The sequence below is a fragment of the Thalassophryne amazonica genome, chromosome 17, assembly GCF_902500255.1.
Source record: "Thalassophryne amazonica chromosome 17, fThaAma1.1, whole genome shotgun sequence".
Classification (NCBI taxonomy): domain Eukaryota; kingdom Metazoa; phylum Chordata; class Actinopteri; order Batrachoidiformes; family Batrachoididae; genus Thalassophryne; species Thalassophryne amazonica.
In genome coordinates, this window is record NC_047119.1 from 47,583,340 (window position 1) to 47,599,120 (window position 15,781).

Here is a 15,781-nt window from a genome sequence, read left to right on the forward strand (position 1 = left end):
TGTACAAATTGAACAGGAGGGGTCCCAATATTGACCCATGAAGAACACCATAAGTTAAGGCCATTTTATTGGAAACGCAGTTACCAATTTCTACAAAATATGTTCTGTCCTCAAGGTAGGACCTGAACCATTCAAGGGTCATTCCAGAGACGCCCACCCGGTCATGCATCCTCTGCAGCAGGATTCTATGTTCCACAGTGTCAAATGCTACACTCAGATCCAGCATTACCAAGACGGAAGCCTTTCCTGAATTTGTGCTCAGCCGGATATCAGGAAATTGACAAGTTGCTGATAAATTTCTTTATCTAAGACTCTTCCTAAACAAAGGAAAGTTTGATATGGGCTGGTAATTATTTAATACTGTGCGATCAAGGCTGCTCTTTTTTAATATTGGTTTAATGACTGCAGTTGTTAATGCTTTTGGAAATGTTCCGCTCAGAAATGAATTGTTAAGTATGTGAGTAAGTTCTGGTAACACAGATTTTAGGAATCTGGTGAATAACTCATCTAAGCAACAAAGCACAGTATCAGCGCATGCTCCCAGACTTGACTTGATATAATTCACAATAGTAACACCAAACTTGTCCAGCTCTACCCAAACTAGATGAAGGATGTTCTAGGACCCCCTGTGACTTGACCCATATGCACTGATTGTGCCCAAAATTATCCAACTACTGGCATCCCTTTTTTTTTTTTATACAATCTCAGATTTTGGGTTTGAAAATCTGTCCATACCCCCCACATATCTATTTTTGGCTGCCCCCAGAGGATATTAAGGTGTCTGACTCAACAGAGTGTCATTGCCTTTGCCTCTTTGCTCGCTCGCTAGAGGATTTTGCTTTTGTGGAAGTCATCATTGCCAGTTTTACTTAAGGTCTGGTTGCATGATGTCTTGTTTGTTTTGAAACTGAAAAAATTAAGTATACACTCAGAGGCTCCTCCCATAAGGTTTTTGCTTTGCTGCCTGCCACTTGCTGCAGGAGTCTGGTTCTTTCTTGTTTTTTGAATTATTGATCAGTCGTGTGTGTGTGTGTGTCTTTTCCCCTTTGGTCTGTTCTTGGGGGTTGATTTTGGTTATGTAGTTATATTGTTAATTAAAATAAATTGATTTAAAAAAAAATCTGCATGGGCAGCACCAAACCATGTGCCATTATAGCATCTCATCTGCTGATCTAGACGTTGGCGTTGATGCACCATAACGTTTGATGAGGAGAACTGAGGGGTACCTTTTTAAAGTATTCTCGAACACATACAACAGGAATGACGCAATAGTTTTTGATGATACACTTGATCACAGTGTTGCAGTAGGGCAGTGCAGTCTCGTTTGAACCCCTGTGTGATATCGCGGGAATTGACCACATCTTGGGACAGCAGGTGTAACAGTATATCCCCCCTCACCCCCTGCATAGCAAGTCAGTAATACAATAGTAATATTACCTATTATGAAATATCTTTAAATCCCCCTTCCAAATATAAGTGGAAAGGTCAAATAATACATGAGCAGGGAAGAAATTATAGATGTGAATTGAGAGAATTTACACAAAAAGGGGTCAGTCACTTCTTTATGGAGAATGAAAATATTGTTTTCCACTGTTTCAGCTATGTATAAATGTGGGTAAGATGAAATGGGTGATAATGCAACAGCAAACTTGCTTTGCAGGGGTGGGGATAAGATATCCACGTCAGGATATCTTACCCGCTACCCAATCATAAGTGGGGAGGTCAAATAATACATGAGCAGGGAAGAAATTGTAGATGTGAACTGAGAGACTTTACACAAAAAAGGGGTCAGACACTTCAGAATAGAGGATGAAATGTGTGATAATACTACAGCAGACTTACTATGCAGGTGGAGGGAGATATCCAGGCTGGGGGGTAAGATATCGTAGGACTGTTTTATTTTCGGCTGCAATCACCAAAGCAGTCGCAAAAAGTGCAGTTTTTTTCAGTTCACAGGGGAGAAGAGAAGATGAGGTAAATGTGAGAGGTCGTATCTGTAAGTGCATTTTCCCGCCTGCAAAACTGCCTCAACATGATTGAGCTCCGTGTCATAAACAAACTGCAACATGTCCACTTTCCAGTGTAACTTTTTCTTTGCCTTGTCACTTTGTTTGCGTGTAATTTGCCCAAAAACTCAAAGTGCCGTGTTTCTGTCCACTGAAGCAGAGGAAATTACGTCATATGCGTCATATTTTACCCCTTTAGCGCTTGCTCTCAAATGGGAATGCGCTGCCCAATTGCAATATTGTCACAGGTAGTAACCACTGATTGCTTGAGTCATTGAGAATGCTGTCTGTTTTGCCGGACTTCTTGTCTGTTTTCACCACCAGCAGTCACAGACAGCGTGCGGCACCTGGTGTCAGCCTTGGAGTTTAATGTGTGAATATTTTGTGGTTCATCAACATTTTGTAATATTTCCAAAACTTTGCAATAACCCTTCCCCTACATTTGGAGGTTTTCAGTCTCATCATTAATAATATTATAAAGTAGAATTAATTCAAAGTTGGGCGGAAAAGGCAATTCACTAAATTATTCATTAATAGTTGATCATGAAGTCATAATTGCATTACATAAATAATGCCCCTTCACCGTATTGACATGTCATTTCAAAACTCCAAAAAGCTGAAAAACTGTGCTTCATGGAAAGACAGGACCCAGCACTAAAAATAACCAGAAAGCGGTTCCATCAACAAAAAACAATTTATTTTTCACCTGTGCCTAAATAAATTATACAAAAAACCCCAACCCAATGTCCTTCAAGAGGAGTGACTGCTGGCACGCTCTCCAGCGTTCATAAGGAGAGAAGTCCGGCGCTCCTGGACTCACTACCATCAGACAAACACCCCCCAGGTGGACACGACAAACTGACTCTCTGTGAAGCACAGAAGATGTGAGGTAAGTTAGCAGTTATAACAATTTCTTTCACAAGACACACGCTATCAGCAACACATCAAGGTCTGTACTTTTTATCTTTATGCACATGAGCAGCTTCTCACAATAAGTGGAGGATCACTTATCCTGCACGCCACAGCAGTGAGAAGCAAGCCACACCATTCTCATCACAATTTCAAGTATACTATGTAGCAAAACATCAAGTTACTATCTACAATTAGTCAAACAGTTAATTACCTTTACTGTGTGCTGACAGCATGTGTCCTCACCCTTCCCTGCTTCACAGGCTTAATGTGTCAAACCCAGGTGCGGTCCTCAGTGTCTCACAAACGAACATCACAAGGTCGAGTTCCCGGCAGTTCTGCTTGATTCACACATGCCTTAAAAGCAGAACACCATCCAATTATCTGCTACAGCTGAAAGTCTTTAGGGCTGCACGTGAGCACCAGTCCCAGGTGCCTCACATGATATTGACGAGGGTGAGGATTCTTCAGCCAGCACCTTTTTTCCACAGACAAATCAGCTTCCATGCCACCTGAGGAGCAAAGAAAAGAAAAAAACACCAAAACCTCCAGCCACCCCCCCCAACACACACAGTACCCCCCCATCAACGGGAAGCCCCCCGGCGACCGACCAGACCAGGACCGAGAACAGCACCTCCCTCCGGGGTCCACGCCAGGAAGCAGACAGCACCGCAGCTGGAAGGCCGGCTGGAGTCAACAAAAGCCCCAAAACAAACCCCAAAACAATCCAACACACAAAAAAAAACACAAAACCCACCCAACAACCTCCCCAGGGGACCGTCCCATCAAACCCCGGGAAGAAAAGAAATCATCCCAAACACCAAAACCCAACACAGTCCCACAAACACAATATAAACAGAAATACACGAAAGAAAAATAACAAACAACCCTCCCAGAATGACCTGCAAAGACCAACCCCCCCCAGAAGGCCTTCATCGCCTGTTCCAGGAGGAACAGCCAGAACCAAGATCCCACACAGGTCCCCAGGTGTACATAGAGTAAAACGGCGCCCCCCCAGGGGACCGTACCATCAACCCCAGGAGGCGCCCCCCCCCACAACCCCGGAACCCCAGACCCGGGCACACTCGGCCAGTTAGCCCCAAGCCAGTTCCCCCCCAGAGGACCGTCCCATCAACCCTGGAGGCGGAACCCGGAAGGAAACAAAACAAAAGCAAAAATCAACCCCCGGAGGACTACCAAAAACAACCCCGGGGGATGGTAAAACGACTCTAAACCCCGTTACCCTCCCCGGCACCCCGAAAGACCCCAGGTCCCACCCAGAGCCCTTCAGCGGCTCAATATCAGCGAACCGCACACAATACTAAGCCGGAGAAGGGAACAGGAAAAAACTAGCCCGGCTCCAACCCCAAGGCGCAGCGGAGAACCGGAAAAACGTCCGGTGCCTCAACTCGACCATACCCCAGCCTCTCGGGAGGGGTGGAACTACCAAAATGGCGAACGGCAACAGATCGGTCCACCCCTCCGACCGAGGTAAGTCCCCGCAGCACCATACCCTGGCAACACCAATGACGAACGGTACAAAGGCACGCCGAGGCTGGAGTGGAACCGGGCCCTAACTAAAACAAAAAAAAACGCCTCTAACACCCCCCCCTAGGTGCAGAGGTCTTCTGAGAATACTCAGTGACCAACCTGCACCACCCCACCACCCACAAGACAAACGGTCTTGGGGCAAGTGAGGTTGGGGTTAGGAATGTAGAGAAATAAAAAACAACAAAAGAAAACGACCCAACATGCCCAAACAGAAAATACCTAAAAACACATAAAAAAGCAATAAGGACAAGAGTCCAGGCGGACGTCCAACCGCCTAACAGCCACTCCTCCCCCTCCAGACAAACCTGCAAATCACCAACAAGAAATAGAAAAAAAGAGAAAGAAAAAAAAAACATTCACCCGTGCTAGGTTTTTTTTTTTTTTTTTTTATATATGTGTATTATGTTGCCGGTCCCAGAACACTTGGAGTCACGTCACCATTATTCTTTTTGACGTCTAATAGTCGGGGCAATACAGAAATCTCTGCTCGACCGAGCTGCATGGGCTCGTCAACAGGAGGAGCCAGAGGTCCCGTCGGGGGAGCCTCAGTGGGGCGAAGAAGAGGCGGCCCAGACCTGTGTCGGGGAAAGCCCCGAGACGAAAAACCCCGCTCTGATGGGTGTCCTCTCTCGCGTCCACGCTCCCTCATCCGATCATCTAGACGAATTACCAACGATATTAGCTCATCTAAATCATTTGGTTCGTCACGGACCGCCAGCTCGTCCTTTAATGACTCATTTAACCCGTCCACAAACACGCCCCGCAAAGCTGCGGCATTCCAACCTGACCGAGCAGAAAAAATCCGGAAGTCCACGGAATACTCCGCCGCACTCCGCCTCCCCTGCCTAAGATTCAGTAACCGTTGAACAACGGTATTCGTTTTCACCGGATGGTCAAAAACCAGTCGGAACTCCCGGGAGAAATCCTTAAAGGACCCTAACAATGGCGAGTTGTTACTCCACAACGCTGTGACCCAAGCTAAGGCGTCACCTCGGAGCAAATTTGTCACGTATGAAACACGGCTCCCATCAGAAGAGAAGGAAGCCGGTCGCTGAGCAAAAACCAGAGAACACTGCATCAGAAACGAAGCACAAGCCTCGACATCTCCTGCATAAGGCTCCGGATGACAGATAATCGGTTCGAACACCGAATCTCTGGGTGACGGAGTTATCTGCCCCGGTATCGCTGATGCCACAGCTGGAGCAGCAGGAAGCGGAACGACTTGCGCTGCAAGCTCCGTAACCCGGGCGTCTGTTTGTTTAATTTGATTTGCGAGATGCTGTAATTGCTCCCATATTTTCTCCAAGTGTTCTTGGACTTTCTCGGCAAAAGGAACCGCCTCTGCCGCTGGGTCCATTATGGAATGGCCGGGAACTACTGTTATGTGTCGACGCAGATTGAGGAGCGAACCTGCGTCAGACAGGACCCAGCACTAAAATAACCAGAAAGCGGTTCCATCAACAAAAAACAATTTATTTTTCACCTGTGCCTAAATAAATTATACAAAAAACCCCAACCCAATGTCCTTCAAGAGGAGTGACTGCTGGCACGCTCTCCAGCGTTCATAAGGAGAGAAGTCCGGCGCTCCTGGACTCACTACCATCAGACAAACACCCCCCAGGTGGACACGACAAACTGACTCTCTGTGAAGCACAGAAGATGTGAGGTAAGTTAGCAGTTATAACAATTTCTTTCACAAGACACACGCTATCAGCAACACATCAAGGTCTGTACTTTTTATCTTTATGCACATGAGCAGCTTCTCACAATAAGTGGAGGATCACTTATCCTGCACGCCACAGCAGTGAGAAGCAAGCCACACCATTCTCATCACAATTTCAAGTATACTATGTAGCAAAACATCAAGTTACTATCTACAATTAGTCAAACAGTTAATTACCTTTACTGTGTGCTGACAGCATGTGTCCTCACCCTTCCCTGCTTCACAGGCTTAATGTGTCAAACCCAGGTGCGGTCCTCAGCGTCTCACAAACGAACATCACAAGGTCGAGTTCCCGGCAGTTCTGCTTGATTCACACATGCCTTAAAAGCAGAACGCCATCCAATTATCTGCTACAGCTGAAAGTCTTTAGGGCTGCACGTGAGCACCAGTCCCAGGTGCCTCACATGATATTGACGAGGGTGAGGATTCTTCAGCCAGCACCTTTTTTCCACAGACAAATCAGCTTCCATGCCACCTGAGGAGCAAAGAAAAGAAAAAACACCAAAACCTCCAGCCACACCACCCAACACACAACAAAGACGCTACAATGACAAATCCAAATGCTTTGCTTTTGCTCAAAGAAATTTATTCTTATTTCAGAAAACTCTGAAAAGTTGCCATATGTTAAGAAAAATCAAAGAACATAATTTATTATTCTAAACAGCATAGACCAGAAAACAAGCAACATGTTCAAGCTTATGCCCTTAAATTATTTCAGCCTCATCACACATCAGTAAACAAGATATAGAGATTTGAGTGTGCTCATCGTGAAAAGTGATTTGTGGAGTAATTGTTGTAGTTACTATCGAGCAGTGCAGAAATTGCGGTGAAAGGTTTTTCGACTGTTTCTGAGTCAGATCTGAACAGACAAACCAATAAATCCAGTGTTACAACTGAATAATGCTGAATATTTCAAGCTGGTGTTCACTGACAGTTTTCACTCGGCAGGTCCTCGTGATCTGGGTTCCAAGGTGATACAGCAAAACACTCGGCGGCTTTCCGGTCACACTCACAGATGAACATCTCGCATGCACCGTTATTGTCTGAAGAAGAGATGATGAGCAGTGGTTGAATTGTAAAAAGCGCTGCATTAAGCTAAAGCAACACCATGTGGTGTAAGCCTCAAACGATAAATTTGATAAGTAGCGCACACACACAAAATCTCCCAAAATTTCCTGTATAATTTCTTGTATTGTCTATTGGTAGTATAACTACCAATGAGTGCTGTACTATTAGCCACTTGTGTTTTGCGTAGGGTCCCATATATATAAAAAAAAAATTGATTGATTGATTGATTGATATCAAAAACAGACTTTTTCTTTAATCCCTGGCCCAAGCAGAGGGTCGCCCCTTTGAGTCTGGTCTGCTTGAGGTTTCTTCCTCAAATCATCAGAGCGAGTTTTGCCTTACCACTGTCGCCTGTTTGCTTGCTCTGGAGATTGTTAAGGTTAGACTTTACTTGTGTGAAGTGCCTTGAGGCAGGTTTGTTGTGATTTGGTGCTATATAAATGAAATTAAATTAAATCACACTGACACCCATCATTACACGATAGAAAACTGCACCTTGATTTAAATTAACACAGTATGTTATAATGAAGGAGAAATATGGCATTATATGTGAATACAGTATCATCTAGTAGACCTAATCCTAACTGTTCCCTGTGTGGGGAGTAAGGAACTGGAATCCCAAATGACATCATGGGGAAACCTCAACAACAAAACAAAATGTGGCTAATATTGACAAAAGTTACTGAAAATGTGTCCATTGTACCGTACAAAATGCTATGCTGTGTGGTAATATCTAAGTAAAATGTACAGAAAGAACTTTTCTTGACATTTAAATTTTATTTGGAGAAATAGACTTTTTGGTGAGTGTTGAAGTTCAGTAAGCCTCCTCTCTTCATCCAACCACTTTCCTCTAAAGTTCACCTGAAGCCTCTCAGCTGTCCTTGAATATAAACAAGCAGTGTCCAAAATATGGTGGCTATCATGTTAGCTAGCTATGTCACATAATCCAGTTTTACAAAACCCAGATATACCTGAGCAGAAACTATTCTACAAAAAAATATCACCTTGTTTGCAGTTAGACTAACAGTGGATGTTATAGATAACATTTATTTGAACTACTGTTATCTGGACAGTGTCCCAGCAAGCTAGCATAGTTGGGACAAGAGATCACATGGCAACTAGCTTGGCTACCTAGTAAAATGACCTATTTTGTAATGAACAGACCTCTTTTTTTGGGTGCTTTCACACTTCCAGTTCCTTTGTTTGATCCAGAACAAGAAGCCACATTCATACCATGCTGCACGTTTTGCTAACATGAACACAAAAGCCACATGTGAGCATATCGTCTCGTCAATTGGTCAAAAAAGTTCTAGGGTTTAGGTCATTGCTACAATTTCAGGAAGCTGTTGAACCGAGGTGCTAAAGGCCCGGTCACACAGCACTTAACGAAGGGCAACAAAGCCCAAACGAAACAAGAAATCTGGACTTTCATTGACTTTGGTTGGCATCATTTAACCTTCGCGCAGCTTCATTCCTGCAGCTTTGTCAGGATTTTTAAACTGACGAAAAATTGGAATGAATGCCACCGAAAACCTAAATTTGTCTGTATTTCATTTTGCTGGCGTTCTTGATGGCTTTTTATCATTTGCTTAGTTTTTGTAACATTAGCGTTTAGTTCGACTTCGTTAGACCAGCTGAATGTTTTCATACAGTGCAGAAGCCAGTTTGTGAGCACTGCTGTGGTGGAGAGATGCAGCTCCTCCGCGGCCGAGCTGGTGTGTGGTGTAGGGCTTCTGCTGCTGCATGTGATGTGTGGCTGCTGTAATTCCGTGGTGATGGCCGGCCAGGAAGAATATGTCGGCCTCCTCCGCCAGCGCATGGCAGTCCATGATCAAGGAGAGAGTTGCTGCACAAAAAGTCCGGCCGGTGTCCTGTCAGGAACTGCAGCATTCTGTCCATGAACTCTGAAGGGCTTGCTGCCCTCCAGCCTGTGCAGAGAGAAGAGCCTGCTGGGCCTTTCAGTCTGACAGTTCAAACGTTTTGAGGAGGTGATCCTTGATCAGCAGGCTGATTGCACTCCTGCAAAGCTCCCCACTGTGAACAAATACACAGCTATCAAGGATCACCTCTTCACGTAATAATATTTTGTGTTGTCTACTGTGATCTCTCAGAGCGAACTGTGCCTCGGTTTGTGCAAACCAGGCGGCAGTTTACAGAAGCGTGACTTTGAGCATCAAGTGTGGAAAAAGTTCCAGCAGCAGCGGACATTCGCACGTGAACAGGTTTGATCCATACAGCCTGCAGCGTGTGTGATCCAACGTGCACGAGTCTGTGATAAACGATCCACACAGCCCACAGTGTGTGTGTGTGTGTGTGTGTGTGCATGAGCTGGCAGGGATCCATCCATTAAAGTGCATGTCAGAAAACATGGTTACATTCTTTCAATTCATACAATGATCCAGCGACGTGCACACAGATCTCCACAGTGGGTCGGAATTTTGTGCTTCTGTTTGCAGCTTCTCCAGGGCTCAGGCACTACAGAGCTCCGTCCCACTGCAAAGTCCTGAACACAGAGCAGGATGCAGACACACACTGCTCCAGCAGTGGCTCTAGGCACATTTCGTTTAAAGCTTCGAGATCAATGTTAGCTTCGGTTTCGTTTTGCTCCTCTTTCGTTCCTTTTGCACTCTTGATTCGCAGGCTATTCAGTGATAAAGCTCGTTCGTCCACCTTTTCTCAACAATTTGTGACTTTTTTACTTTTTTCCCTTCGTTCAGGAACCGTCGTATGCCGTGTGACCGGGCCATAAGATGAGCGTTATGCCAGATCTTGATGTGCTTCATCCCACTGAGGTTTTAGTTTTTTGGGGGCTTTTTATGAGACACTGTCCTACAGACTGGTGAAAACTCTTTGTTTGCTGAACACTTTATCTCAATATACTTTTCTTGGTTCTTCATTGAGTCACGACTCCATTCTGCTGTATTTTTGATAAGAAAAACTCCTAAATGGGTCAACTATTTGTTCTATTGGTTTGGTTTGCATTCTCACCACAACTGAACGGGACCACGGCCCACTGGGAATGTAACCAAGTCCCAACTTTTCAGACAGACAATGAACCTCTTGTCTGGTCTGCATCAGAGTTCATTTTCACACCTCCCATAATGAACAAAACTACCAGGCAAAAAAAAAAAAACACCCAAGGTTTTATGAGTGCAAGAACAAGTTCAAAGGATGTTTATTGTAGATTACTCACTGGTGCAGGTGACCTTCTTGTTTGCCTCATCGCATGTGTAGTCATAAAACTCAGTGTATGGGTTGTCAAGGATAGGCCAGCAGTCTGTGTGCTGCATTGCGTCACTGTAACACTGGTCATGTACTTGGCAGCAACTGAGGGTTCAAAATTAAGACATTTTTAAACTTGCATTCAGGATGATCCAGATTGTAAGGTGTGTCTGAAGACTGACCGATCCAGATCATCCACAGGTGTGCCGGAGCCTCCAAGACCACAGTAGCAGCCATAGTCAGCGTAGTCCAGACCAGGCCAGACATCGGGTGACAAACACAGGATCATCTTTCTAAATTGGTTTAGCGCCTGGTTTTCCCAGATGGCCTGGGCTGGAAAACAAGCATTAGAGATCTTCAGATTTTTCAATAAATGACAAAATGTGTAGAGTTGACAGTTTTTCTTAGTTTGACTCACCAGCAGAGAGGCTTAAAGCCAAGAGAAAGAAACAGTGGAGGGTTTGCATGGTGTCAATCACACATCCACTCACAAAGTAGCTCTGACTCAATGGAGCTCTTTTATATATACAAAATAAGACCTTGGGAACTGCACCGAGATGCACCATCAGCTGTCCATGCTGCACACGTTCACACGCCAAGAGACACGAGGACAGTGAGAAACAAACATATGTCAAAGACGAGTAAAAACTCCTGCACCCTGTGAACCACCTGATACCTGAGCCTGAAAGGTGTAAAAATAGCAATCCTGGATCTTAACTCCATCTTGTTCTTGTTTGACACATTTTATGTTGTAGCCTTATTCCAAAATGGAGCAAATTCTTTTTTGCCCTCAAAATTCTACACATAATATTCCATAATGACAACATGAATAACATGAAAAAACTTTTCTATTGTTGCAAATTTATTTTAAAAAAAACCCTAAGAAATCACATGTACGAGGGCTGTCCATAAAGTATAGGTCCTTTTTATTTTTTTTCAAAACTATATGGATTTCATTCATATGTTTTTACGTCAGACATGCTTGAACCCTCGTGCGCATGCGTGAGTTTTTCCACGCCTGTCGGTGACGTCATTCGCCTGTGAGCACTCCTTGTGGGAGGAGTCGTCCAGCCCCTCGTCGGAATTCCTTTGTCTGAGAAGTTGCTGAGAGACTGGCACTTTGTTTGATCAAAATTTTTTCTAAACCTGTGAGACACATCGAAGTGGACACGGTTCGAAAAATTAAGATGGTTTTCGGTGAAAATTTTAACGGCTGATGAGAGATTTTGAGGTGATACTGTCGCTTTAAGGACTTCCCACGGAGTGAGACGTAAAAACATATGAATGAAATCCATATAGTTTTTGAAAAAAATAAAAAGGACCTATACTTTATGGACAGACCTCGTACATAAGCATTCACAGCCTTTGCTCAATACTTTGTTGATGCACCTTTGGCAGCAATTATAGCCTCAAGTCTTCTTGAATATGATACCACCAGCTTGTCGCACCTATCTTTGGGCAGTTTTTCCCATTCCTCTTTGTAGCACCTCTGAAGCTCCATCAGGATGGATGGGGAACGTCTGTGCACAGCCAAACATGACACCTGGCATTCACGCCAAAGAGTTCAAACCTTGTCTCATCAGACCAGAGAATTTTGTTTCTCATGGTCTGAGAGTCCTTCAGCTGCCTACAGACAATTCATTTGACTTCATGCTTGGTTTGTGCAAAGAGGAATGGGCGAAACCATCCAAAGACTGGCACCAAGCTTGTGGTATCATATTCAAGAAGACTTGAGGCTGTAATTGCTGCCAAAGGTGCATCAACAAAGTATTGAGCAAAGGGTGTAAATACTTACGTACATGTGATTTCTTAGTTTGCTATTTTTAATACATTTGCAAAATAGGGTGTTGTGAGTAGAATTTTGAAGAAAAACTGATTTTACTCCATTTTGGAATAAGGCTGTAACAAACCCGTATACTAAAACAAGAACTAGACATCGCTGTCTATATTTTGATGTGCCACAAATGTATCAGTTACAAATTGGGATTATTTCATTGAGAATGTGGTGGATTTTTGTGACTCCCAGAATCACTGCAGTCTTGACTCACTGACATTCCCTCCTGAAGTAATTTGTAAAAGGATTTCATGCGAAAAAAAGAAAAAAAAAAGAAAAAGCATTCATCAGATGTTGGTGCACGAATTGACTCAACAGCTACGGTGTTGTAATACGACAAGGGCTGTTTAAAAAAATAAACAAACTAGCACATTGCCCATAGCTGAAATTTTTCAAGGGTGGAAATAAATTATGCAACAATTTGATAATGATTTTAACTGAAAGTACAGGAAATTAAAATGAGAAAGTTTTGTGAATAATTGTATTTATTATTTGCCACATTTAGTTGATGTCATGTTTTACAACTCGCAAAGCTGAGATATTTCCTTTGTTCAGCGCTTGTGTGGTTACCAGGGACTGATTAATGGTGATATCAACATCCATTGTTCACTGTTGTTATGTAATGTTATTTTTACCCGGTTATTTTATGCAAGATTCTGCCCCTTACCAAAAACCAAACCACTGTATTCCTCATTTTGAGTTTATTAAAGGTCACGTTAAAAACCAGTCCTGGGACCCTCACAGACAGTGTCCATCTTGTGAAAGGCCCCTAAAATGAGTCATACAACACTTTTTATACCTTGTGGGTGTTAACAATAGGTGTGGTTTAGTCTCACATTTCCAGTGTTACTGGTTCTCACCAACAGGGGGAGATCTCCCTGTGTCTGAGACTTGGACACATGATGAAGTAAAAGTTAACTTATATTTCTCAAAACTTCCAAATAAATAACAAATACTTGATAGCTAACATAAAATAAAGAATTAGCACAGATATTATCTAACAGTAATATCCCTATTTTCTCCAAAAAATATTAGTCCTGTCAACTTTCCGTTTTCGCACCGTTCATCCATACCCCAAAATACATAAACATACCAAACGGCAAATATCAGCTCTCCCCAGTTTCTCCATGATCGAAGTTAAACCCGTGCATGCATGCACGTGTACACACACGTACACAGAGGCCACTTCACTTTTAATATATAGATTTAAAAGTACTGCATTCAGTCACTTGTGATGTGGATCAGTGCTCTGCTGAAAGCTGAAGATTCCCCTCAGCTTTACATTTTTTTAAAATCTCTTTTAAACTGTTTCTGTTACAATATGTATTTCGAACTGTTCCCTCTCTGAAGAGTTTTGCCAAGAAGCCCCCTCCACCACACTTCATCGTGGGGATGCTGGCCATTGAAACACTGACTGAGTTTTGTTTGAACCTGGTTTAAGACTGAAATTCAGCCGGAAACGTTTTATCTTGACTTGTGAAAACATACTGAGTTTACACTAAATGTATGTACAGTGTCGTATATCAGGACGGTATGTAAAGAAAGGAAATGAGACAACAAAGTTGAACTTTAAAAGACTTCTCAGAGATACACAGGAACCTTGTGTCCACACAGATACACCTGACAACAAATATAACCCACAGCATGTGTCCGAGGTGTGGAAACTCCCAGGCTTTGCAGGCAGTGATATTGTGAACTTGCACACCTACGTGCTCAAAGGCACATGATCAGGAGATTGAGTCAGATTTTTCCATCTGCTCTGAGAATTTTAAGTGTTAATTGTTTTTTCATCCATTTGGCTCTCGACATATGATTTAGACTGAACAGTTCTTGTCAAACAACTCATTTATGTTCACATCCAAATATTATTTGGTGATATTTTTTTAAAAGTCTTATGTTTGCACAATCTGGCAAGAGTAGGAATGCCTATTTGTACAATCATGATCTGGTCATATTAGCATACAAGCTAATGCCATGCTAGCAAAGAAGAAAACCTGGATTTAAACAGCTAATAAATATTTTCAACATGAGATATGGGGGTGGGGGTTGTTTTCTACCCCAGCTGTAAACAGAATGCAGGAAGCTAAGACTCAATGCTGACACCACACAGAGGTTTGGACACCTCTGCAGTATGTGTGGACGGACTAAAAACTGTAAATGAATATTAGTGAAATTACAAATTTTGGACATATTGACCAGCTCTGTAAGTATCTCTATACATAAAGGGCTACGTCTGTCTGTCTGTCTTTTTGTCCGGGATAAACTCCCAAACTATAATATATAGCCCTAAAAACTATATATATTCTGAATCCTCATGACATGGGGAACAAACTGGTACATATTTTTTTAAAAGTTGAACTGAAAATTACCCCCAAAATAGCCATTTATGTAAGACCACACAGTGTTGTACCATGTGCGATCAACTGCCAAACTATAATATTTAGCCCTAAAAACTATATATATTCTGAATCCTCATGACATGGGGAACAAACTGGTACCATTTTTTAAAAAGTTGAACTGAAAATTACCCCCAAAATAGCCATTTATGTAAGACCACACAGTGTTGTACCATGTGCGATCAACTGCCAAACTATAATATTTAGCCCTAAAAACTATATATATTCTGAATCCTCATGACATGGGGAACAAACTGGTACATATTTTTTAAAAGTTGAACTGAAAATTACCCCCAAAATAGCCATTTATGTAAGACCACACAGTGTTGTACCATGTGCGATCAACTGCCAAACTATAATATGTAGCCCTAAAAACTATACGGGTATATATTCTGAATCCTCATGACATGGGGAACAAACTGGTACCATTTTTTAAAAAGTTGAACTGAAAATTACCCCCAAAATAGCCATTTATGTAAGACCATACAGTGTTGTACCATGTGCTTTTCATGCTGCCACTGTCTGGGATAAACTCCCAAACTATAATATGCAGCCCTAAAAGCTATATATATTCTGAATCCTCATGACATGGGAACAAACTGGTACCATTTTTTTAAAAGTTGAACTGAAAATTACCCCCAAAATAGCCAGCTGTGGGTATGACCAGGTAAAAACTATATATATTCTGAATCCTCATGACATGGGGAACAAACTGGTACCATTTTTTAAAAAGTTGAACTGAAAATTACCCCCAAAATAGCCATTTATGTAAGACCATACAGTGTTGTACCATGTGCTTTTCATGCTGTCACTTCTGTCTGTCTTTCTGTCTGTCCGGGATAAACTCCCAAACTATAATATGAAGCCCTAAAAACTATATATATTCTGAATCCTCATGACATGGGGAGCAAACTGGTACCATTTTTTAAAAGGTTTAACTGAAAATTACCCCCAAAATAGCCGGCTGTGGGTATGACCAGGCAGACTCAAATTCCCAGCCCTGTATACAGTAGTGTTCAGAATAACAGTAGTGCTATGTGACTAAAAAGTTTAATCCAGGTTTTGAGTATAT

At 42.7% G+C, this 15,781-nt stretch overlaps 1 protein-coding gene across 1 annotated transcript; it reads right to left on the reverse strand.

Annotated features, from left to right (window-relative positions):
* Nucleotides 1-7,025: 7,025 nt before the first annotated feature.
* On the reverse strand, nt 7,026-11,001 carry LOC117529252 (phospholipase A2-like). Its single transcript, XM_034191986.1, has 4 exons — nt 10,898-11,001; nt 10,662-10,812; nt 10,451-10,584; nt 7,026-7,232 (listed from the first exon to the last, which is right to left on the reverse strand). The coding sequence occupies exons 1-4, from the start codon at nt 10,944-10,946 to the stop codon at nt 7,114-7,116; spliced, it is 453 nt and encodes a 150-aa protein (XP_034047877.1). The 5' UTR covers nt 10,947-11,001; the 3' UTR covers nt 7,026-7,113.
* Between the last annotated feature and the right edge of the window lie 4,780 nt (nt 11,002-15,781).